The sequence below is a fragment of the Nomascus leucogenys genome, chromosome 18 (assembly GCF_006542625.1).
Source record: "Nomascus leucogenys isolate Asia chromosome 18, Asia_NLE_v1, whole genome shotgun sequence".
Classification (NCBI taxonomy): domain Eukaryota; kingdom Metazoa; phylum Chordata; class Mammalia; order Primates; family Hylobatidae; genus Nomascus; species Nomascus leucogenys.
The window spans coordinates 67,378,331-67,404,320 of record NC_044398.1 but is presented as its reverse complement, the minus strand read 5'-3'; the positions used below and the strand labels follow the sequence as shown (position 1 = coordinate 67,404,320).

At 39.5% G+C, this 25,990-nt stretch overlaps 1 protein-coding gene across 6 annotated transcripts in view; it reads right to left on the bottom strand.

Annotated features, from left to right (window-relative positions):
* The window catches only part of GPBP1 (GC-rich promoter binding protein 1), a 91,374-nt gene that overhangs the window by 20,663 nt on the left and 44,721 nt on the right, over positions 1-25,990 (bottom strand). For 4 of the 6 annotated variants that reach the window (XM_030797752.1, XM_030797753.1, XM_030797751.1 and 1 more), the window contains exons 4-7: positions 12,498-12,621; positions 12,147-12,370; positions 7,199-7,265; positions 6,060-6,119 (exon numbers count right to left, since the gene is read on the bottom strand). In XM_030797752.1, the coding sequence (XP_030653612.1) occupies positions 6,060-6,119; positions 7,199-7,265; positions 12,147-12,370; positions 12,498-12,621 (475 nt within the window). The remainder of the gene's footprint in view (positions 1-6,059; positions 6,120-7,198; positions 7,266-12,146; positions 12,371-12,497; positions 12,622-25,990) is intronic. The other 2 variants (XM_003265947.4, XM_030797755.1) reach the window with 1 other exon arrangement.

The following is a 25,990-nucleotide window of genomic DNA, read 5'->3' as shown; positions in this document are numbered from 1 at the left end:
ATGGTGGCAGGCGCCTGTAATCCCAGCTACTCGGGAGACTGAGGCAGAGAATTGCTTGAACCCGGGAGGTGGAGGTTGCAGTGAGCCAAGATCACACCACTGCATTCCAGCCTGGGCGATAGAGTGACACTCCATCTCAAAAAAAAAAAAAAAAAAAAGTAATTCATATTAGGCCGGGCACAGTGGCTCATGCCTCCCTCAACACTTTGGGAGGCTGAGGCGGACAGATCACAAGGTTAGGAGTTTGAGACCAGCCTGGCCAACATGGTGAAACCCTGTCTTTACTAAAAATACAAAAAGTTAGCCAGGTGTGGTGGCAGGCCCCTCTAATCCCAGCTACTCGGGAGGCCGAGGCAGAAGAATCACTTGAACCCGGGAGGCAGAGGTTGCAGTGAGATGAGATCACACCACTGCACTCCAGCCAGGGCGACAGTGCGAGACTCCATTTAAAATAATAATAATAATAATAATTCATATTTAGGCCAGGCATGGTGGCTCAAACCTGTAATTCCAGCACTTTCGGAGGCCAAGGTGGCATGGATCACTTGAGCCCAGGAGTTCAAGACCAGGCTGGGCAACATAATGAGACATCATCTCCATGAAAAATTTAAAAATGAGACAGGAAGATCGCTTCAGCCTAGGAGGTTGGGGTTGCAATGAGCCATGATCACGCCACTGCACTCACACCTGGGGGAGAGAGCAAGACCCTGACTCAAAAACTACAAAAAGAATTCACATTTAAATATTATAGAAGAATACGTACTTTTGTACCAGATTTATCAGAATTTGAATACTAGCTCCAACCTTACCAATTGTATAATCTTATATAAGTTACTTAATCTCTCACCTATAAAATGAAAAACAATAGCTCTTGTCTGGGATTTACTGTGGAATGTTTCATATTCAAATAATTACTAGAAAAAAATACAAAAAAGCCATACACTGTCACTAGCATAGGATTCCAATTACAATTCAAATTAAAGGTGCCCTTTTACAAGAATTTCAGGTTGCTTAACCTGGAATTAGATAGCAGGGGGGGAAAAGAATTTTAGGTTGACTCGTAAGAGTAAGAAAAAGAAAAACTTTAAGATAGACATGATAAAACCAATTTATGTCCTGTGTAACAACTCTGAATAATCAACATAAACCTGCTCATTTAAGAAAAAGAAGTGTTCTTAATGGTAACAATAACCTGTAAGTAATGGAAGAAGGGATGTGGGACTAAAAGGCAAGAATTAATTTGCATCATGTATCCCCATTTTATATTATTTAAAAATTGGCTCATCTATTCATAGATTTTCTCCACAAATTCTCCTAGGAAAACCTTGCCAGGTATTTAAGCTCTCAGTCAAACATTATCCAATGTTTACTTTCTGACTTGGTTAACTATATGAAGAAGACCCCCAATGTCTACATTTTAAAAGAGAAAACTTATATATTGATGAAAGACCTTAATACCTATATAAAAGAATGAGAAAGTAAGTGACTATCTTCTGTAAGTTTCATGTGCTTATTACGTCAACCTCACCTACACAGGTATTCTCATGTTCAAATTTCAGAACAAATGAAGGCAAACGTGACCTTTAGATTTTCTTAACATTATTTCCCTCTATCCTCGCAAATAAATGTAGCCTCACAATAACTGACCTTTTTATTTTTGTTTTTGTAGAGACAAGGTTCACTATGCTGCCCAGGCTGGTCTCAAACTCTTGGCTTCAAGTGATCTTCCCACCTCGGCCTCCCAAAGTGCTAGGATTACAGGCCTGAGCCACCAATCCTGGCCCTATAATTGACTTTAAATATTAAATATCACCTTTATTGTCTTGTTATTCATGCTCTTCCCATACCTATGAATGTAAGAATTAGTTTTCTATAAATGCAGTGATGACGGGGAACTGGCCCAATTCTCAGGAAGACAAATTAGAACAAAAATACTGCCACATATAATACAAAGTAAACTGGCCACACGGATAATTCAGAGTTGACATTTCAATTCCTCACCTCTTTCCTCTCACTACACTCTCCATATAGCTACCTTCTACATACATGAGTTTCTGACTCAATCATTTAACTACTTCATTCTTTGACCCACTACCTAGAAATTCATTTTTGCCTTCTAACAAATCTACAACTAGAATCTCCTTCATTTACTGGATTTGAACAACATAATTAGCTGACATTTATTAAACACCTGTGACATGACCAAAGATTTTTACATAGCAGACAATTTAACCTTAACAATGCTTTTTTTTTTTTTAATGGGAGACAAGAGTTTTGCTCTTGTTGCCCAGGCTGGAGTGCAATGGCGCGATTTCAACTCACCACAACCTCCGCCTGCCTCAGCCTCCCGAGTAGCTGGAATTACAGGCATGTGCCACCACACCCAGCTAAATTTGTATTTTCAGTAGAGACAGGGTTTCTCCATGTTGGTCAGGCTGGTCTCAAACTCCCAACCTCAGGTGATCCACCTGCCTCAGCCTCCCAAAGTGCTGGGATTACAGGTGTGAGCCACCATTCCTGGCCCAACAGTGCTTTTCTCATTATACTTTTTGTGGTCATCCTCACCTCACAGATTAATAAATTCACTCAGATTAAGAAATCTGCCTAAAATCTAAATAATCAATAAGCAAAAGATCTAATGTTAGCCACATCTGATTCTGAACTCAATATTCTTCCACCATTATATTAATGAAGAAAATGGAAATTGTTCCTGTGGCAGATATTTCAAAATGTTTACCATTCCAACTCCACTAGTAAACCTACACTGAATGGTTGGGGTAAGAGGCTTGTAAGTGTGCACTATACCAAGTGACGTCAAGAGTCATCATCACATTGATGCCAGTTACTAATTTAGTTCCCTATTATTTTGACAGAAGAGGTAAATTTAATGTATAAACAAAAGCATGTAGCCAAGTGAAGGGTAATCAGTATCTGAATTAATCAAGTTTTCATTTCTTTCTTTAAAAAAAGAGTCTTGCTCCGTTGCCCAGGCTGGAGCGCAGTGGCACAATCATAGCTCACTGCAACCTGGAAATCATGGGCTCAAGCAATACTCCCACCTCAGCCTCCCAAGTAGCTAAGACTACAGACACACACAACCACATCCAGTAAATTTTTTTTTTTTATTTTTGTAGAGACAAGGGTCTCCTTATGCGAGCTCCTGGCCCCAAGTGATACCCCCATCCTGTGCTCCAAAAATGCTGGGATTACAGGCATGAGCCACTGCACCCAGCAAGCTTTCCAATTAATTTGAAGAGAAAACTTAGCAATAAGACAATAGTATATACACAGACCAAATGCAAAGACTCTATAACATAGCAATTTAAACAAATTCCTACTGTGAACACTAGTTTTAATACCAAAAAAATATGTTTAAGATCATTTTTATAACAATTGGTGCTGTTTGAATGTTGTTGGTTTTTAATGTTTGTTTGGAGATGGAGTGTCTCTTTGTTGCCCAGGCTGGAGTGCAGTGGCGCGATCTTGGCTCACTGCAACCTCTGCCTCCCCAGTTCAAGCGATTCTCATGCCTCAGCCTCGCAAGTGGCTGGGATTACAGGCACACAGCACCACGCCCAGCTAATTTTTGTATTTTTAGTAGAAACAGGTTTCACCATTTTGGCCAGGCTGGTCTTGAACTCCTGACCTCTGATGATCAGCCCACCTTGGCCTCCCAAAGTGCTGGGATTACAGGCATGAGCAACCACGCCCAGCTGGTTTTTAACGTCTTTATTTTATTAACAAATCTATTTCGGTTTACAATACTATGAGTTTTAGTCAAATGAGTTTCACTAACTGTTATAATTTATATCAACACCAATCGATACGGTATTTTCCCTTTAACGGGGGCTCTCAACGTTATTCATATAAAGAACATGCTTAAAGAAATGCACTTCACAAATATCAACAATTTCCATGGTGAACAAGTAATTCAGACCAAATAAAATGTACTTGGGTCAAGCTGTATCAAGCTGTCTACTCAAATCCTATTAATTTTCCCTTTTCAACCTTGAACACATGTTGTACTACTTTTTTCTTAAAACACTATAATTTCAACAACTGTTTTCCTATGAGACAGATATTTTTAAAAAGTCATTTCAACATACAAAGCAATTCATCAACAGAATACTGTCAAAAAAATTCAACGAAGAATTTTGTCTTCCTTTAATTCTGTTTACCAAAGTTCCTATTAATAAAATCAATCCCATTGGCTTTCATCATAATTTAACTCACTGAATGCAATTATGTCACTCAATCTGTATGCTTGTGGCAAATATTGGAATTCTCTAGAAAACAACCCATTTATATTAACTGGTCACTAATTTGCTTTGATTTAGAATGTTCAACAAACCAAAAGAACTCTGAGCAATGAAACTTTATATTCTTAAGTAGTATATCAAATGTGAGCTAAAATCAAGAAAGCTCATCAAACTACCAAGGAGCTGAAAAAATATATAAATGCTGAGTTGCAAGAAGACCATGCTTAAGCTAATTACTAGTCACTGAAATTTCTCATTTCTTAGTATCTTAAGTAAATGTTAGGCTCTGCCAATAATATGTTGCTGACATAGTCACTGACACAAAAACAGTCATCCATAGGACTTCTGAAAACACACGATCAGTAGCCACTAATTAATTAATTTATTTATTTATTTATTGAGACGGAGTTTCACTCTTGTTGCTCAGGCTGGAGTGCAATGGCGTGACCTCGGCTCACCGCAACCTCTGCCTCCCAGGTTCAAGCGATTCTCCTGCCTCAGCCTCCCAAGTAGCTAGGATTACAGGCATGCACCACCACACCCGGCTAATTATTTTTAGTAGAGATGGGGTTTCTCCATGTTGGTCAGGCTGGTCTCGAACTACCAACCTCAGGTGATCCGCTTGCCCTGGCTTCCCAAAGTGCTGGGATTACAGGCATGAGCCACCATGCCTGGTCGCCACTAATTATCCATGCAACTCAACTCAATTGCACACTAACACTTGAACATACATCACTCTTTCTTCCTCACTCACCAAAGAAATCAATCAAACAATTACATTATTTTTAAACTCTCATAGGCAGCTTGAATTCCTGTTTTAGTTTTAAATTATTAACAGCATGGAGATGGACTATTTAATAACCATTAATTTTTATGTACCTAATAGCTACAATCCTGGTTAACATAAAAACACTACTGAAGTCACAGATATAAGCTGCATGAGGGTGTTTCCAGTAAAGCCAACTAGGTTCAAAGCAGAATTCAATTTATGTAGCTATATTATAAATCACTTAATTACATTCCCCCGCAGGGTACTTCTCAAATTGGGGCATCATGTTTAAGTCTGCCAGTTTTTGATCTACAAAATTATAGTTTCAGGGACAAATTGCTTTTTTTTTTTTTTAAATAAATATTGTATTTTCGTTAGTAAATTTTTACTTACCTGGAAGGAAGTAGCACTAGAAAAGTTCTATTGAAGTCTTTCCTAAAATTCTCTTGTCTTCCTCAGGAACATAGCTATTTTAAATGTTGCAATAGGGAAAACAATACTTGGGAACCCGGGGGGAAAGTGAGAGAGGAATAGTAAAGTGTGATACAATGAGAGTTTCATTGTATTCCTATGGGAAGTACTGGGAATTTAACAATTAACCATTCCACAATTAACCATTTTCTTTTTTTGTTTATGCAGACACATTTAGTTTACCTAAACACAGTAAAGAGTACATCTTCCTTTTGAACATCTTTTCAACTAGTACTCAAAATCCTTAGACCAACCCTGAAACAGTAGAACCAAAATCTTCATATTAATACATTTTACTCTCATTATTTTCAAATATGTCTTTGTCTCTAAATCATTTCTAAGATTATTAAATCAACCCAGGATCAGTACCAATAGTATCTATAGATAGTTTTATATGACAAACGCTCACTGGCATTCTTGATTTTTAAAATTTACTTTCATTCTAATCAAATCCAAATTATTTCTAATTTCTTAGAGATTCTATTTAACACCTTCCAGGTGGTTCTATATTCTTATGCAATCAGTTGTTCCCAGAAAAACTGAATAATAAGGAAACATACCTAAGAGAGGAGCTTGGGAGATTTTTTTGGTTGGGTATGTGTGTGTCTGGGCGTGTAGGCCTGGGGAGAGTGGTAGAAATACTAATTTGCAATACAGAAAAAACAATGCCATTCACATGGTTCTAACAAAAGTGTCTGACCACCCCCACCCCCACCCTCAAAAAGCCCTTAAATAAAGAGGAAGATCAAAAGAAAACAAAATAATTCCCGAGTTTCACCTCATACATACAATATAGCACAGGAAGTGGCAAAGTTTAAAATAATGCCTTTACTGTTAGGACTAGTATGCTGTCAAAAGCCACAATCCTTTTGTTTTAGTGAGTTGATTTTCAATAGAAAAATACAAATGAACATGTGTTTAAGTTCCAACATGGATTGAGCACCTCTGAATTTAGTACCAAATGATTAAATTTATTTTTCAGATGTCAAATCTTGGTATAAAATTTTCCATTATTTTAAACTTCACTTGAATCTTTAAAAAGCTGTCTAAATTGTACTCTATGGGTTCAGTTTAATCTTCTGTAAAATGCTAACAAATTGAACTGTCAGCAGTCTTTTAAAAAAAATGGGGGCTGGGTTATTACTAGAAGAACTCTCATTAAGCTTTGAAAACCAGAAATCAGAGACAAATAATTTCAAATATAGACTAACTCCACAAGCAAATTTACACAATTATCTGTAACAGTCTATACATATATGTGTATATATATACATAACCATTTTCATAGGTAAAAATATTAACTTCATGTCACACTATGATCAGAAGTATTTCAGTTAAAGTTTTCAACTTTGAACAACTAAAAATTAATTTAAACTCAGTTTTTGTTTCTTCACATTATCCAGCTGCTCTCAAAATGGTATCAATTCATTACACTAACTTATTATCATTTAAGTCATATTCAAGTTGAGTATGTTTAATGATACTAACATGTGCAAATCAACTACTTCAAATCAAACTCTTCTATTCCAATCCTTTTTAAAGATGAGTGTTACCATTTTTGTAGCTAAGCACATCAAATACAAATATTTTAAAAAGAAAGTTTTATTCTATCCTGCTCTCTATTTTAAAAAACACAAAAAGTGAAACCTATAAATATCAATATTTTGTGCCCCTCAAATATAGATAAAAAATTACTTACCCCACACACCTGCAGCTAAAGATTTATTGTGATTTGGTTCTCTCTCATATTCAGGATTTAAAGATGGCTGGAAGAAAGTTGGAATAAACATTTCACATTTTAAAAATAAATCCTTTCAAAGCAATCTCAGAATCATACATGTTGTAACTGATGAATCAAATATTACCAACTCTTAGCTACAGGTTGAATGACCCTAATCTGAAAAGCTACAAAATCTGAAACTTTTTGAGTGCCAGTGTAACGCTCTGCCTACTCACTGAAGTACTTGGATTTTGGATTTTCAGAAACAGGATGCTGAAATACTAAATGTAAAATCTGAAAAAATTCCAAAATCCAAAACACTTCTGGTCCCAAGCATTTCAGATAAAGGACATTCAGCCTGTATTAAAGATGAATTGCTCATAAACCTTACTTACTCTCAGCTTACTCTGCTAACCATTAAAATAGTTACTATCTATACTAATTGCTGGTCAGAGAAAACAAGAGTGTGTTTAAGTTTCCTTATCCGCAACTAAGAAAAAAGTCAGGGTTAAAAAACAGGCTACTCTGCCTATGGAGTAGCTATTCTCCTATTCCTTTACTTTCTTAATAAACTCGCTTTCATTTAAAACAAAAAAAACGAAAGAAAAACTCAAGAGAATGGAGGTCTCTGCATCAGTCTAAGAAATAATCCCTCCTTAGCATAAGGTCAAGATCAAGATCAGAGAAGAGGCAAATCAGACCAACTTTTTTTTTTTTTTTTTTTTTTTTTTTTTTTTTTTTTTTTTGAGATGCAGTCTTGCTTTATCACCCAGGTGGAGTGAAGTGGTACGATCTCAGCTCACTGGAACCTCCGCCTCCAGTGTTCAAGTGATTCTCCTGTCTCAGCCTCCCAAGTAGCTGGGATTACAGGTGAGCAGCACCACGCCCAGCTAATTTTTGTATTTTTAGTACAGACGGAGTTTCACCATGTTGGCCAGGCTGATCTCCAACTCCTGGCCTCAAGTGATCCACCTGCCTCTGCCTCCCAAAGTGCTGGCATTACAGGAGTGAGACATGACACCTGGACTAATAATAATATATATATATATATTTTTTTTTGCATTATAGCAACACATGTTTATTGTCTCATAGCTCTGTAGGTCAGAAGTCTGGGGTGGCTTGACTGGTTTCTCTGCTTCAGGTTTCACCAAGCTATAATCTGTGTTGACAGCATGGGTTATAGGGAGATTCACTCAAATTGTGGGCACAATCCAGTTTCCTGTAGCTGTAGGACTGAGGTCTCCATTTCCTTGCTGGCTGTCACCTGGGAACTTCTACTAGCTTTGAGAGTCCTCTTTTTAGCTTTGTATCTGGGCAACTGTATCTCACAGCCAGTGATGCACATCAAATCCATCTCACATTTGAAAGCTCTTGGATTTCCTTTTCTGCTGCATGTCTGACTTTAGCTAGAGAAACTTCTCTGCTTTTAAGGGCTCAAGTGATTAGACTGGCCCCAATAATTTTAATTTTTTATAAAAACTTTGTGGATAATGGGTCTTGCTATGTTGCTCAGGCTGGTCTCAAATTCGTGGCTTCACTGGAACCTCCCACTTCAGCCTCCCAAGGTGCTGGGAAAACAGGCTTGAGCCACTGAACCTAGCCCCAATTCTTTTTTTTTTTTTGAGATGGAGTCTCACTCTGTCGCCCAGGCTGGAGTGCAGTGGCGCAATCTCGGCTCACTGCAAGCTCCGCCTCCCGGGTTCATGCCATTCTCCCGCCTCAGCCTCTCCAAGTAGCTGGGATTACAGGCGCCCGCCACTGCGCCCAGCTGATTTTTTGTATTTTTAGAAGTTGTCATCACTAGTTAACACATGCACTATCAATCAAAGCCAAGTCCAAATCTGTATTTCAACAAGTGATATTCAGGATTATTAAAAACAAAAGCAAGATGAGCATTGAATGAGTGCTCTAAAGCTAATTTTGGTAGATGCGTTTATCCTCCAAAACCCTAAATTTCCAGTATTCTATCAGGTATTTTTCCTAGCACACAAACTGCCTCTTTTAAAGAAGGTACATAATATATATTAAATAAAATGAACTTTAATATAAATATTTTAATCACCTAAAAAATGATTACTAACACTGTACTGAGATTACTGTAAAGCAAATATACATGCATACCACCATAATTCCTTCAGAAATACAAACTAAACAGAATTAAGATTTTGGCGGTGGTTACATGTGCATAGCATCTTTAAAGTATACTGTTAGAAATTACACTCTGCCAAGTCTAGGATTATAATAGCCAATGACAACCACATCTTGAGAATGGGGGTGGGATATGAAAATAATAACAGCAATTAGTTTTTGAGTGCTTACTATGTGTCACACACAGTTTTGAGTAATTTAATTGTATTATTAATTTAACCCTCACAACACTATGAGAGTACTATTACCATTCCCAAAGTTTGTTTATACAGTTGATCCTTGAACAACACAGGTTTGAACTATGCAAATCCACTTATATCTAGATTTTCTTCCATCTGTGCAACCTGAGACAGCAAGACCAACCCCTTCTCTTCCTCTTCAGCCAACTCAACATGAAGACAAGAATCAAGACCTTTATGATGACCCACTTCCACTTAATAGTAAATATATTTCCTCTTCCTTATGACTTTAGTAAGTTTTTTCTCTAGCTTACCTGTAAGAATACAGTATACAATACATATACAAAATATGTGTTACCTATTTATATTATCATCAAGAGTTTGGTCAGCAGTAGGCTACTAGTAGTTAAGTTTTTTGGGGAGCCAAAAGTTATAAGCAAATTTGACTTCAAGGGGGGATCAGTACCACTAACCTGTGTTATTCAAAGGTCAACTATACTGTAAAATTTCAATGTTATGATTATTAAGTGGAAAAAACAGATCACTAACATGAGAATACAGAGTAATTACAAAGTCACTTGGTAACAGGACCTAAGAGTAATCTTTTATTTTTCTATTTCCCTCACCACTCCCTGCCCTAAATCCAATCTATCAAATTTTTCCTCTTACTGAAACCTTCCATCCAAAATACTTCCAAATCATATCCAAAAACTATTTATTTTCATTTATCTCAACTACCCAGTTCAAGCCATCATTTTCTCCTGAACTATTCTCTTTTGCTATAATCCGTTCAAGACCTAAGAACTGTAAAAACTAACATTGCATCACATGACTCCTCTCTAAACCAGCTTCTCATTAACCTTGTAATTAAACCAAAATTCTATACTTTGATGACCTGCAAAAATTCCATTCAATTTAAATCCTTTCCTCTCTCTCTAACCTTGTCTAATACTAAACTACTCTTTACCCATACTAGCCTAACTTTTACCCCTTAAACATAACAAGATTGGCTGGGTATGATGACTCATGCCTATGTTAGAAATGCTTGTTCTTTGGTGCCGTAAATAAATAGCACTTGAACATAAATTTAATTTCCTCGGCAAGGCCATTTTTACTTTCTGCAGAAAGGACACACTCGCCAGCAGTTTTGCCATGAGAGTACACCGAACAAAGGAGACAGGGTCATTTATAACTTGACGCATCTACTTTACTGCTGTGTCCAGTTTCTACTGGCTGGAACAGGACTTCACATTCTGTATTCGTCCTGATTGGCTAGCAACTTAGAACTTTTTAAAAGTTTTTAAACTTTTTAAAAGAGGCAAAGGCAGAGGAGAACAAAGGAAGGAGGAAGTAACTTGTGGAATGCTGAGAAAGGTAAAAACACCTCCAAATAAGGAAGAACAGGCTATGACTTAATGCCTGCTTGGACTAGTATAAGCATGCCAAGGCAAATATTTAGGCTTAATTGTAGGAGCTAAGAACATAAAGTACATTGATTTCTTTATTACAGCTAGCAGAAAATTAAGAATGTCAGCACAAGTGTTTGAATAAATATTGCTTCTAAGAAGAGTTACTAATGATTCTTAATTAGACAAGGAAGAAAGTCTCTTTGAAGAAGAACCTCTACTTTACTTTTTACACCTATAATCCCAGCCCTTTGGGAGGCCGAGGTCAGAGGACTAGGACTACTTGAGGCCAGAAGTTCAAGACCAACCAGGCTAACATAGTGAGTTGGGTGTAATGATGTGAATCTGTAGTCCTAGAGGAGCTACTCAAGAGGCTGAAACAAAAGAGGACTGCCTGAGCCCAGAAGTTTGAAGATGCAGTGACTATGACTGGGCAACTGCACTCCAGCCTAGGCAAAAGAGTGAGACCCTGTCTCAATTCTACCACCACCCCCCACCCTGATACACACAAACATGAAAAAAATAAGATAAACCAAGGATGATCACATCTTGGCATGAGCTATCTCTCTCTTCCTTTCGGTCTTAACAAAAGCTCGCTGCTTATCAAGTATGTTCCAAATTAAATGTCACTTCCTGTCTAAATTCACTACAAAATATTACTGGCTTAGAGAACAGAAACTTGGTAAGAGTAAGGGCTTTGCCTATCTCAATCCAGTATGTATTGCATGTGCCAAGAACACCAGCTGACTCACTCACTCATATATATACTGAATAAGAATTGACAATGAATATATAAAAAGATAAGTGCAAATTCTATCTAGCTTTTAAATTATCAAGAATGAATCACAAGAACTAGATAAATATGACTGTACACTAGGTCAATTTTTCTGTAATTTAAGAAATACAGTATTTTGGCCAGGTGCAGTGGCTCAGTGTACAGTGGCTCAGTGCACAGTGGCACAGTGGCTGTAATCCCAGCACTTTGGGAGGCTGAGGCAGGCAGATCACCTGAGGTCAACAGTTCAAGACCAGCCTGGCCAACCTGGTGAAACCCTGTCTCTACAAAAATATAAAAATTAGCCAGGCTGGTGGTGGGTGCCTGTAATCACAGCTACTGGGGAGGCTGAGGCACAAGAATCACTTAAAATAGCACTTACAGAAACTTCGTTTGTATAAAAGTCATAAAAAACTTACAAAATCCTCAGCTTCAAACTGTTTGCGCTCTCTCTTGTCTTCTTTCCTCCCGGTTTCATTGTCGGGTATGTTGTTTTCATGCAGTCCTTGGCTTTTTCCTGAATGGAAAATACTGCTACGAGAACGGGAACTTCCACCATGGTATCCACCTCGATGATTTATGTTTTCTGTACCATTTCTTCCATGTGTACGCCATCCATTTTTTTCTTTCCTTCCAAAGTTACCTTTATTTGATAATAGCAAAGTAATATAAATCCAAGAAGAGAGGCTTAAAGATTGAATCACATCAAAACATTCTTTAAAAATCATAAAGAAAATTAGCCATAAACATCATTCCTTAGCAAATTTTACCTCCGTTAGGACGTCCAATAGCAGAATCAAAGCCATCTGAAGAGTTGTGTCGTCGACGATTCACATCATAACGATTCTCTGTCCATGCGAAGTTTTCAGAATGCTTCTCAAAATTCAATGACGACTGAAACAAATTATAAAAATACAGGTATTTATGAAACCTAAATATAACTTTAAAAACTAGTAATACTCCAACTTCACTTATTTCCAAAAATTTTAAATGGTTAAGAAAAACATATTGCAGTTATTTTCAAGATATTTGATAATTGGGTAACTATGTATAATGGATTCACCAATGGTCCATTTTCTTCTATCTAATGGAAACAAGCACATGTTCTTAAGAGTTCGACATCTTTTTTTCCAAAAAATATAAAGGTAAAATGCCACTGTATGGAAAACAAGTTAAAATATGATGTTTCTCGTATAACAAAATGTTAAGTCTGTATCATACACTACTTGATATAAATTTTCACTACAGCTCAGTTTCCTTCTACATCAGAGAAAAATTGTCAAATGAATCTTCGGTTCTAAGACCCTTAAATTTACTTCCATATTCTTCTTCCCCATACCAAGTGTTTTTAAAAAGCAATCAAAATAAAAGAATGTACAATAAGTATTCCAAAAAATTAGAAACACAGAAAAGTTCTAACAATGTATAAAAGTCACTAGCCCCAAATATTACTCTACTAATCTGATAAAACCACAATCAAAACTTCCAACAGTTTTTTTAAAGAATTTAATTTTAGGCCGGGTGCGGTGGCTTACACCTGTAATCCCAGCACTTTCGGAGGCCAAGGCAAGCGGATCACCTGAGGTTGGGAGTTCGAGACCAGCTGACCAACATGGAGAAACCCCGTCTCTACTAAAAATACAAAAAAATTAGCCAGGCATGGTGGCACATGCCTGTAATCTCAGCTACTCGGGAGGCTGAGGGAAGAGAATCGCTTGAACCCAGGAGGCGGAGGTTGCAGTGAACCGAGATCACGCATGTGAGAAGGGACGGGACAGGACGCGACGCAATGGGACGGGAAGGGATGGGACAGGAAGGGAGAATTTTAACAAGTGGTCTCAGTAATCTAAAACGAAAATGCATGAAAATGATCAAAAAATGTTTGAGAAAGGCCAGGCATGGTGGCTCACGCCTGTAATCCCAGCACTTTGGGGTACCGAGGTGGGCAGATCACCTGTGGTCACGAGTTCGAGACCAGACCAGCCTGGCCAACACAGTGAAACTCCATCTCTACAAAAAATACAAAATTAGCCGTGTGTGGTGGCACATGCCTGTAGTTCCAGCTACTCGGGAGGCTGAGACAGGAGAATTGTTAGAACCCGGGAGGCAGAGGTTGCAGTTGCAGTGCACCAAGATGACACAACTGTACTCCAGCCTGGACGAGACAGAGTAAGACTCCGTCAAAAAAAGAAAAGGAAAGGGAAAGAAAAAGGAAAAAGGAAAAGGAAAGGGGAAAGGAAAGGAAAACAGAGCTCTATAAATCAATACAAATAAGGACAACCCAATGGGGAAAACATGAGTAAAAAGCCAGTTCTCAAAAATTAGAAGAGCCACAAATCACATGAAAACATAGCCAGGTTCTCTTGTAATCAAAATGCAAGATTAGAACAAAGTTGGCACCTCTTGCCCACTGGCCAATATATAATGGCAGTTAAGGGTTGAGAAGACAGACAACTCTTTTTTGTCTTTTTTTTTGTTTTGAGATGGAGTCTCGTTCTGTCGCCCAGGCTGGGGTGCAGTGGCATGATCTTAGCTCACTGCAACCTTCACCTCCTGGGTTCCAGCGATTCTCCTGCCTCAGCCCCATGAGCAGCTGGGATTACAGGCACCCACCACCATGCCTGGTTAATTTTTATATTTTTAGTAGAAACGGGGTTTGATCATTATTGGCCAGGCTGGTCTTCAACTCCTGACTTCAAGTGATCCACCTGCCTTGGCCTCCCAAAGTGCTGGGATTATAGGCATGAGCCACTGCACCCAGCCCAGACAATTATTCATTACTGGGTTAGAAAACATACACATACATATATGCTTACTTACTTCTCTCAGTAGGGAGAGAAATGCACATGTATATCTGTACTTATATTTGTCATCTTTTAAGTCTTTACGGTTAGTTTTTTCAGTCTTGCATGTATTTCAATAGATTTATACTAGCACCTTATAGTATTTTAAAAATTTTTTTATATTATGCCCCAGAACTGAGCAGATGCCATTTATACTGCAAATATTTTTCTAAGCTTATTTTTTTTAATTTCCTTAAAAAAATTTCCCCCGCTGAAATCTGAGTAAAATAATGGAGGGGATCTTTTTCCCCCTTAGAGACAGATCTATGTTGCCCAAGCCAGACTCGAACTCCTGGCCTCAAGTGATGCTCCTGCCTCCGCCTCCTAAGTAGCCGGGACTATAGGCATGCACCACTGCGCCCAGCTTTGAGATACAGATACAGATATAGACTTTTTTTTTTTTTTTTTGAGATGAAGTCTTGCTCTATCACCCAGGCTGGAGTGCAATGGTGCAATCTCAGCTCACTGCAACCTCTGCCTCCCAGGTTCAAGTGATTCTACTGCCTCAGCCTCCCAAGTAGCTGGGACTACAGGTGCCCACCACCACATCTGGCTAATTTTTGTATTTTCAGTAGAGATGGGGTTTCACCATATTGGCCAGGCTGGTCTCGAACTCCTGACCTTGTGATCTGCCCACCTTGGGCTCTCAAAGTGCTGAGATTACAGGCATAAGCCACCATGCCCAGCTAGCTTTGATATTCTAAAAAGACTATATAAGTGGTTTTAATCAAGTATTTAAACATATAAAGAAGTAACTAAACAGAGTAAGTGCTTGTTACTATTTTAAATATTTTTTAAAGCCTTAAGTCTTTGTTGCACTTACAATTCTATCTTGTATTAGTCTTTTATCTAGCAACTTTATTTCTGGTAACCTTAATTCTTACTTGTAGCGTGTCTGTTGGGATTTTTTTATATGGACAGTTACTGTTCATAAATAATACCAGTTTTCTATCTTGCCCTTTAGTCCTGTTACCTGTATTTCTTACTCATATTTTACTATGCTGTCTATATGTCAGAGTCTTTCAACAGTCTGGGATTTTATTATCTGTGCAAGCTAACAAGCTAGCCTGGATACTGTTTCATGGATGCTGGCAAAAGACATGAGACAAAGACTTTATTACTCATGGCACAGCAAGCAGCATAAGCGTGATGTTGGCACTGGTTCTGTATAGCCCCCTAAGACCTTTGGGGCTTGACAGGGAGGGGCCCAGGTGGATGCTGCCCTTGCACTGAGTTTGGCAAATCAACCACATTTATAAAGAGCTTGGTCTTTGTCCCTCAATGCTGCTTACTGCAAACAACCAAGAAATGGCCCATGCAAAGTGTAGTCAAGATTTTGCATTCTTGGCATACAAGCAAGAACGTGCAGGGGGCTGGATGCAGTGGCTCATGACCATAATCCCAGCAATTTGGGAGGCCGAGGCAGGTGGATCACTTGAGGTCAGGAGCTTGAGACCAGCCTGGTCAATATAGTGAAACTCCATCTCTACAAAAAATACAAAAATTAGGCCAGGTGTGGTGGCTCACGCCTATAATCCCAGTACTCTGGGAGGGTGAGGTGGGCAGATCACCTGAGGTCAGGAGGTCAAGACCAGCCTGGCCAAAATGGTGAAACAGCTCACTAAATATACTAAATTCACTAAAAGTACAAAAATTAGCCGGGTATGGTGGTGGGTGCCTGTAATCTCAGCTATTCGGGAGGCTGAGGTAGGAGAACTGCTTGAACCTGGGAGGTGGAAGTTTGAACCTGGGAGGTGGAGGTTGCGGTGAGCCGAGGTTGCGGTAAGCCAAGATTGCACCACTGCACTCCGGCCTTGAGCAACAGAGTGAGACTCCATCTCCAAAAGTTAAAAAATAATTTCAAAAGAATACAGGCCAGGCACGGTGGCTCACGCCTGTAATCCTAGCACTTTGGGAGGCCGAGGAGGGAGGATCACGAGGTCAGGAGATTGAGATCATCCTGGCTAACACGGTGAAACCTCGTCTCTACTAAAAATACAAAAAATTAGCTGGGCGCGGTGGCGGGCACCTGCAGTCCCAGCTACTCGGGAGACTGAGGCAGGAGAATGGCATGAACCCAGGAGGCAGAGCTTGTAGTGAGCAGAGATCACACCACTGCACTCTAGCGTGGGCAACAGAGCGAAACTCTGTCTCAAAAAAAAAAAAAAAATACAAAAATTAGCCAGGCGTGGTGGCGCACACCTGTAATCCCAGTGACTTGGGAAACCGAAGTATGAGAATTGCCTGAACCCAGGAGGCGGAGGCTGCAGTGAGCTGAGATCGTGCCACTGCACTCCGGCCTGAGTGACAGAGCAAGACTCAATCTCAAAAAAACAAACAAACAAACAAACAAAAAAAAACAGCAAAAATGCTCAGAGACCAAGATGAATTGCCTCTCTCAATGATCTACCCATCAGCCCTATACATTCTTGGCTGAATTTGAATTTTCCCATTATTATTCCACTGTCAGTAACTCATATTAATTTTCCTGACAGAGACTAGAACCAAATTCATTTAATTGGTCTTATACAGCATTTAAGTCTATTATCAACATCTCAAGTGAGGTCAGGACCCAGCCAACTGAATAAACCCTGGAAGGAGGAACGCTGGTGGAGGTTGGGGACCACCAATAAGTAATTTTGCCAGGATATGGTCTAAGGCCATGATTATCCATTACAGTTCATTAACAGGAATTTAAACCGACCTGACTGTTGGTGTCATTCATTAACAATTACAGGGGCAACAAATGGGCCAAAAGTTACCCCTCACTGTCAATAGAGAGATCTCCTATATCTCATTCTCTCAAATAAAAACCAACCACCCCAAGGGACACAGGTCACTCCAAGATCTGTTATTAAACTTGATTTGGATTACTGTTAATAGCTTAATTCAGAAACATGAACAGTGTCTCAAAGTAACTGGAGCCTCAGTTGCTACACATGTAATAACTTTCAGGTATCTGGATAAGCATACGAATTGTTATTAATCATAATGTAACAAGGTTGTATGGATCTGAGTGTTCAAATGCAGATTTAGGAGCTGCCATTGATGGCATCAGGAGTAGCAGGATAGCTGACTGCCCATGTCCACATCAATTTTTCCAAGTTCAAAGCATGTGGACGGAGGTGACAAATCTAGCAGTGTGTCAGTGTCATTTCCTCCAGCTGCTGTTTGACTCAGGCAGTGATGCTGGTTCAACGGTACAGAGAGGGCATTAATTGTTCACCTTTCTGTACCTCCTGGGGTAATGTGTTTCTCAAGTGTTGGGGTGGTCTGCTCTCCCTCCACAGCCATGAAATTGGTTAGTCTTGTATCTAGCAATCTTAATTCTTTGTAGAATCTGTCGGAATGCTTTTTAATATGGACAGTTAATTGTTCACAAATAATACCAGTTTTTTTTGTTTTTTTGTTTTTTTGTTTTTTTTGAGAAGGAGTCTCGCTGACTCCTAGGGTGGAGTGCAGTGGCACGATCTCGGCTCACTGCAAGCTCTGCCTCCTGGGTTCACGCCATTCTCCTGCCTCAGCCTCCCGAGTAACTGGGACTACAGGCGCCCACCACCACGCCTGGCTAATATTTTGTATTTTTTAGTAGAGACGGGGTTTCACCATGTTAGCCAGGATGGTCTCGATCTCCTGACCTCATGATCCGCCTACCTCGGCCTCCCAAAGTGCTGGGATTACAGGCGTGAGTTACCGTGCCCGGCCAAATAATACCAGTTTTCTATCTTCCTTTTTAGTCTTATTGTATTTCTCACTCATATTTTACTGTGCTGGCTCTATGTCAGTCTTTAAAGTACAACAGCTGTGACTTCACTTAAGAAAATAAGAAAATCTCCTACTTGAACCTAGACTTTTCATCTGGGGGGGTAAGATGTGAATGAGATGGGGGCATTTTTATGTAATTTGCAGTGATCCGCTGTGTCCCCTACCTTGGTTCTCAATGGATACTGTAGGGGGAGAGTAGGTGAGCAGTTCACTCAAGCAAATGGTCATTGTCGTCATGATCTAGGATGTCAACCCAAGAGAATCTAATAAGTTAGAATTACTTAGATTCCATTTTGGCCAAGCTATCACCCTGGGGTTATGGCCTGGACTTTAATTACTCTTAGAGAAAAGCAACATCATGTCCAGGGATGGTCAGGTCACAATCCTGAATTTTAAAACTACAAACTGGGTACAGTGGCTCACGCCTATAATCCCAGTGCTTTGGGAGGCCAGGAGTTCAAGACTAGCCTTGGCAACATAGCAAGACCCCATCTCTACAAAAAAAATTAGCTGGGCATGGTGGTGCACACCTGTAGTCCCAGCTACTTGGAAGGCTGACTAGAGAAGATCATTTGAGGACAGGCACAGTGGCTCACGTCTGTAATCCCAGCACTCTCGGAGGCTGAGGCAGGTGGATTGCCTGATGTCAGGAGTTCAAGACCAGCCTGACCAATATGGTGAAACCCCGTCTCTACTAAAAATTCAAAAATTAGCTGGGCGTGGTGGCATCTGCCTGTAGCCCCAGCTACTCCGAAGGATGGAAAAGGAGAAATGCTTGAACCTGGGAGGCAAAGGTTGCAGTGAGCTGAGATTGTGCCACTGCACTCCAGCCTGGGAGACACAGAGACTTCGTCTCAAAAAAAAAAAAAAAAAAAAAAAGAGGATCACTTGTGCCCAGGAGTTCCAGGTTGCACCAAGCTATGATCACACCACTGTACTCCAGCCTGGGCCATAGTCTGAGACCCTGTCTCTAGAAAAAATTTTAATTAAAAATATAATTTAAGGCCGGGCGCGGTGGCTCATGCCTGTAATCCCAGCCCTTTGGTAGGCCGAGGCGGGCGGATCTTGAGGTCAGGAGATCGAGACCATCCTGGCTAACATGGTGAAACCCCGTCTCTACTAAAAATACAAAAAATTAGCCAGGCGCGGTGGTGGGCGCCTGTAGTCCCAGCTACTCAGGAGGCTGAGGCAGGAGAATGGCATGAACCCGGGAGGCAGAGCTTGCAGTGAGCCGAGATAGCGCCACTGCACTCCAGCCTGGGCGAAAGAGCAAGACTCCGTCTCAAAAATACATAAATAAACAAAATAAATACATATATATAAAATTTTTAAATATATATATACATAATTAAAATGTCTACATTCTCACAATTTCTCATTTCTTTTACGCCAATTATACCCAGAAGTGACTATGAAGAGATTTCTTTAGTTATGCTGCATTCATTGACCAAACAGCCTTACGGAGGTGCGAGGAGGTAAGGAATTAGAGTTTTAACTTGTTTTGAGCTGAATTTTGAGGAGGCTCTTCTAGTACTTCACAGTACCAGATGTCTGTGGATGGTAGAGAGCATGGAATGTCCATTGATTATATTGAATATTGATCCTGCAAGGTATTCTTGAAATCAAGTTTCAACCATGGTAAGGTACCATTGATAGCACCAAGAATTGGAGCTAATCTGAGAAACTTCTGGCAAGAGTATAAAGAAAATAGTTACAGAGGCCGGGCACGGGGGCTCATACCTGTAATGCCAGCACTTCGGGAGGCTGAGGCGGGAGGATCACGGGGTCAGGAGATCAAGACCATCCTAACACAGTGAAACCTGTCTCTACTGAAAATACAAAAAATTAGCTGGGCGTGGTGGCACACACGTGTAGTCCCAGCTACTTGGGAAGCCGAGGCCAGGAGTTCAAGACCAGCCTGGGTAACACAGTGAGACCCTGTCTCTAAGGGGGAAAAAAAACTTAAGGAAATTTTTTAAATATCAAACAAGCTGTAGAAAAACATTTGCAATATAAATGGCATCTGCTCAGTTCTGGGGCACCATATGAAAAAAAATTTTAAATAAAAAATATAGTCAAACATAACCCAATATGAAAGGAGCTATAAATCACTAAGAAATAGACTACATAAGCAATTATGAGAAAAAATTTCTAACACAAAAATATGCTCCATCATCAAGTGATGCAAATCAAAACGAAATATCATCTTTTCATCTAATTTCACAAAAACGTAAAAATGAAAACATCCAGTGTCACCGAGACTGAAAAGCGGCCCCCCTCCCCATAAAACTGTAATGGGATTATAAGTAGATGCAAACATTTTGGAGAGCAGTTAGGCATTATCTACCAAAATGTACAAACCTTCTGATTCAGCAATTCTACTGCTAGAAATTTACCTTACCATTATACTCAAGAAATGCTCAGGTATTTCTACAGTCTAGTCCATTAATAGGTAATTAATTACATAATCCACGTGGATCCACTCAACAAAAGTTTATACAGCCACTAAAAAGAGACAAATTTCCTATGACTGACTATAGAAAGACTCTAGAGATGGGCCGAGCACGGTGGCTCACGCCTGTAATCACAGCACTTTGGGAGGTCGAGGTGGGCGGATCACAAGGTCAGGAGATCGAGACCATCCTGGCTAACACGGTGAAACCCAGTCTCTCCTAAAAATACAAAAAATTAGCCGGGCGTGGTGGCGGGTGCCTGTAGTCCCAGCTACTCGGAAGGCTGAGGCAGGAGAATGGCGTGAACCTGGGAGGCGGAGCTTGGAGTGAGCCCAGATGGCGCCACTGCACTCCAGCCTGGGCAACACAGCGAGACTCCGTCTCAAAAAAAAAAAAGAAAGATACTAGAGATGGTATCCTTGAAAAAAAGGGAAAAAAACAGTTATTTCATCTGTTTCTCCAAACTGCGATAAAAATATACTCTGGTGTATGCATAAAGTATCTTAGCATTTCACTTCTGAAACCTAGTCTACTATCCTAATAATCAAGAAAAGAAAGTTATTAAACTGATGAATTTTGAAGTCTGATACATATGGCTTCCTATTCCAGCTCTAGTATGTCTCAGCAAATTAATCTCTCAACCTGAGTTCCCTCATCTGTAAATGGTGGGGCAGGGGGAGATAAGAGTGTCTACCATCTTAAGATTTTTGTTACCTTTATATAAAGTGTTTTATTACAACAAGTAAGGCAGAGACCATCTCCATCCATTACCTCTTACACTACCTTTCTTTATGGACTGTTTTTAAAAATAGTTTTAAGGCCAGGTACAGTGTCTCAAGCCTATAATCCCAGCACTGATTTCAAGACCAGCCTGGGTAACATAGTGAGACCCTGTATCTTACAAACAAACAAAACAAGAAAACAAAACTAAAATTGAAAAAAAAAGTTTCATTTAAAATTTTCTCTAAAGCCCAGAATACCTAAATAAACAATAAACCAAAAAATCTACACAGTAAACCTTCTCCATAGAAGTTTCAATGAAATCTGGCTATGTACCTTCAAAAGAGCAAAAATCAAACTAAAAGTTTCAATGAACTCGACTAGCAGTTTGACTGAATTTTCTGATCCTTTTAGCCTAAAAGTATAAATAGCCTACATTTTCATCACAAGCTGACATTGCTTACATTGTCAAAGCAAAGTTTTGGTACAGTAATACTAATCTTTTTAACACTGCCATAAAAGAATCAAAAAATGCTACTATTATACACTATAGAGAAAACTACAGATTATTGAATAAAAATACGAAAATGTATTCATCATAGTAAAGTTCCACCACAACACTTTTTATTTTGTTTAAAGAGGAAAAAAATCTCCAACTTTCTATTTCATACCATTCATCTACCCTTTTAATACCACGCCCCCAAAATCTTTCATCAAAAAATTATGAAGATACAGCATCCTGTTTACAGGGATTATTTTGTCATCCTTCCTAACATAACAAACGGAATTTGCTAGTTATCTAAATTTTTCAATATCTGTTCAATATTATTTCAGTAATACTTTCAAACTGCTGGTCAGGACCTATTAATAAATGATAAGATCAGTCACAATTGGCATTTTTTTAATGGAATAAAAAACAACCCAGAAAATCACAAAAGAAAACATTAGTGCACCATAGGTATATGAAATTTGTTTGTTATATCTACATGAAAATGAAAAGACTGTGTAAAATATCCTTCTCACTACAGGTCACAATCAACAGTTTAAAAGTCACTGCCCTAAATAAGAGATTTATACTCAGCCACATGCAGTTTAAATTTTTACCACATGATGGGGCTAAAGTTCTACACATCTCAAAACTACTGCCATACAGTTCTGGAAACATTTTTACCCTTAATTCAAATCTTTATGTCACCTTTTCAAACAAAAAATAAATACTGCCATTTAATTTAGAGAATGCAATACTAATTAATGTCTGTTCCAATTACTCAGAACAATATTAAAAAGAGAAATAATGTGGGTAAACAAAAGTCTATGGCAGAAAACAAGAGGTTAATTACAAATAGAATTCATAAATGATTCTGAGAAAGAATAAGACAGAAAAGGTATAATAAAAGTATCACTAGAAAGTATTGTGTTTGTCAAAACCACTTTGGGCAAAAAAACAAATCTCAAATACTGCTAGTTAAGAGTTTAAATTGGGTGGGGTGCAGTGGCTCGTGCCTGTAATCCCAGCACTTTGGGAGGCCGAGTCAGGTTGATCACCTGAGGTCAGGAGTTTGAGACCAGCCTAGACAATATGATGAAACCCCATCTCTACTAAAAATACAAAAATCAGCTGGGTGTGATGGCAGGAACCTGTAATCCCAACTACTCAGGAGGCTGAGGCAGGAGAATTGTTTGAACCTGGGAGGCAGAGGTTGCAGTGAGCAGAGATCACACCACTGCATTCCAGCTTGGGCGACAGAGCGAGACTCCATCTCAAAAAAAAAAAAATGTTTAAATTGTCAACTATTTTCTAAAGCTAATTTTTAATTAGAAGAATTCAGAATTTACAACTGGCGTTCCAAATTCTAAGAGTAAAATCATCATCATTATGAGGGCCTATACAAATTAATCAAGTCAGGTCCAAAAAGCATTAAGAATTTCAATGCACATTAACAATTATCAGCCGGGCTCAATGGCTCACACCTGTAATCACACTTTGTGAGGCCGACGCAGAAGCATCTCCTGAGCTCAGTAGTTCAAGACCAGCCTGGGCAAGATAGTGAAACCCTGTCTTTATTTTTTTTAATTTTTTAAATTACCAATCTTAACTTCAAGTTAACATTTAAATGAAGACAAGAAGTACTTACAAGCTTTTTTTAATGTTTTATCTTTCCAGATTTTTTTTTTTTTTTTTTGAGACGGGGTCTCGCTCTTGTTGCCCAGGCTGAAGTGCAATGGCACGATCTCAGCTCACTACAACCTCTGCCTCCTGGGTTCAAGCGATTCTCCTGCCTCAGCCTCCGGAGTAGCTAGGATTACAGGCACATGCCACCAAGCCCAGCTAATTTTGTATTTTTAGTAGAGACAGGGTTTTTCCATGTTGGTCCAGCTGGTCTCGAACTCGCAACCTCAGGTGATCCCCCTGCTTCAGCCTCCCAAAGTGCTGGGATTACAGGCATGAGCCACCGCACCCAGCCCAGATGCTAATTTTTATTACTGTGCTTTATGTTAGCTATGAAATCGCTTAAAAATTACAAGAAGTCTCACATTTATTTCAGAGAAATGACAAAAGAGGAAAAGGAAACAAAGAGGAAAGCAGGAAACCCATATGCATCCAGGGAGGACTGGGGAAAATGCTGACTTAAAAGACAAATAAGAGCAGCTCGGTTGGGGGGAATTCCAGGGACCCACACACGAATGAGAAGGTGGCAGTCAGTAACAAGAATTGATTTCAGTGGCTTAATCAATAGAGGTCTCCATTCCCCAACAATTTCAAGTACCTTTTTTTTTTTTAATTTTAATTATTTTTCTGTGTGTGTATGTGTGGTTTGTTTTTGTTTTTGTTTTTTTTTTGAGACAGAGTCTCGCTCTGTCACCCAGGCTGGAGTTCAGTGGTGGGATCTGGGCTCACTGCAACCTCTGCCTCCCGGGTTCAAGCGATTCTCCTGCCTCAGCCTCCCGAGTAGCTGGGACTACAGGCATGTGCCACCACACCCGGCTAATTTTTGTATTCTTAGTAGAGACAGGGTTTCACCATGTTGGCCAGGCTGGTCTCGAACTCCTGACCTCAGGTGGTCCACCAGCCTTGGCCTCCTAAAGTGTTGGGATTACAGGCGTGAGTCACCATGCCCAGCCTCAAGTCCCTTTTTTACAGTCTATGAATTTGTACTCATTTTACAGAATTCCAAAATGAGTCCTATGGAAAGGTCACAGAATAGCAGATGCATCCTGGGTTCTAATCTAGGCTCACACTAATCAGCTATGTGAAAACAATTCAGTTAACCTTCCAAAATCTGTATAAGGTTTAGATGATCACTAAGATCCATCTTCAAACCCTAAAATTATATTCTATAGGAGAATTTTATAACTTCAGTGTATCTTTTTCAGCACATATGGCCAAAATTTATTAGGACCTGGTAAGTCCTTACGGGAGAACAAAATTCCAAATTATAAAATTGATTCCAGGTCGAGCATGGTGGCTCACACCTGTTATCCCAGCACACTGGGAGGTAGAGGCAGGCGGATCACTTGAGGTGAAATCAAGTTATCAAGTCCCTGTGACAACTCAAGTTTATGTTAATGGTCACTTAGACTGGGGCCCCCAAGAGTCTCAGCATAGGGCCAGTAACAGGAAAAATCAAGTGATCAGAGGGTATGAACTTTCAGCCCCACCCATAGACCAACTGCTGAACACATGAAAGTGCTGGAAGGGTAGTACACCCAGACAGGGCATGGAAGCTCCACACACCACACACCTCCCCTCACCTAATACCTCACCATTATCAATCTGTTCACCTGTATCCTTTATAATAAAATCAGCAAATGTGTTTCCCTGAATTCTTTGAGCCATCCCAGCCAATTGTTCAGACCTGATGGGGGTGGTTGCAGAAATCCTGGTTTGTAACCAGTGAGGAGTACTGGTGACTGGGACAGGCTATTGGCCTCTGAAGTGAAGGCAGTCTTGTGGGACTGAACATTCAACCTGTGGGATCTGACCCTATCCCAAGCAGACAGTATCAGAACTGAAATGAATTATAGGATACCCAGGTAGTGTCTGCTGGAGAACTGCTTTGAGGGGGAGAATCCAAATTATGTCGTTACAGAAGTGTTCTGTGTTGAGAGTAGAGGGAAAAAAGTGGGGTTTTTTGTTTTTTTTTCTTTTACACAGGTCTTATAGTCTAGAAAAGCCAAAACACCTATAGGAATTACTTTCCATCAAAATGAACACAGCTTGCCTGAACCAAAAGTATAAATTACTATAAAAAATTTCATAAGTGAAATTAACTAGTATTTATGAGATATTTTTAAATAAACTCTTAATCTGTGAAAATTTTCATTTATTTAATTTACTTTTGTAGAGAGGCAGGGTTTCACCATGTTGCCCAGGCTGCTCTCAAACTCCTGGCCTCAAGAGATTCTCCAGCCTCAGCCTCCCATGGTGCTGGGATTATAGGTGTGAACTACCACGTCTGGCCCAAGAGAATCAATGTGCTT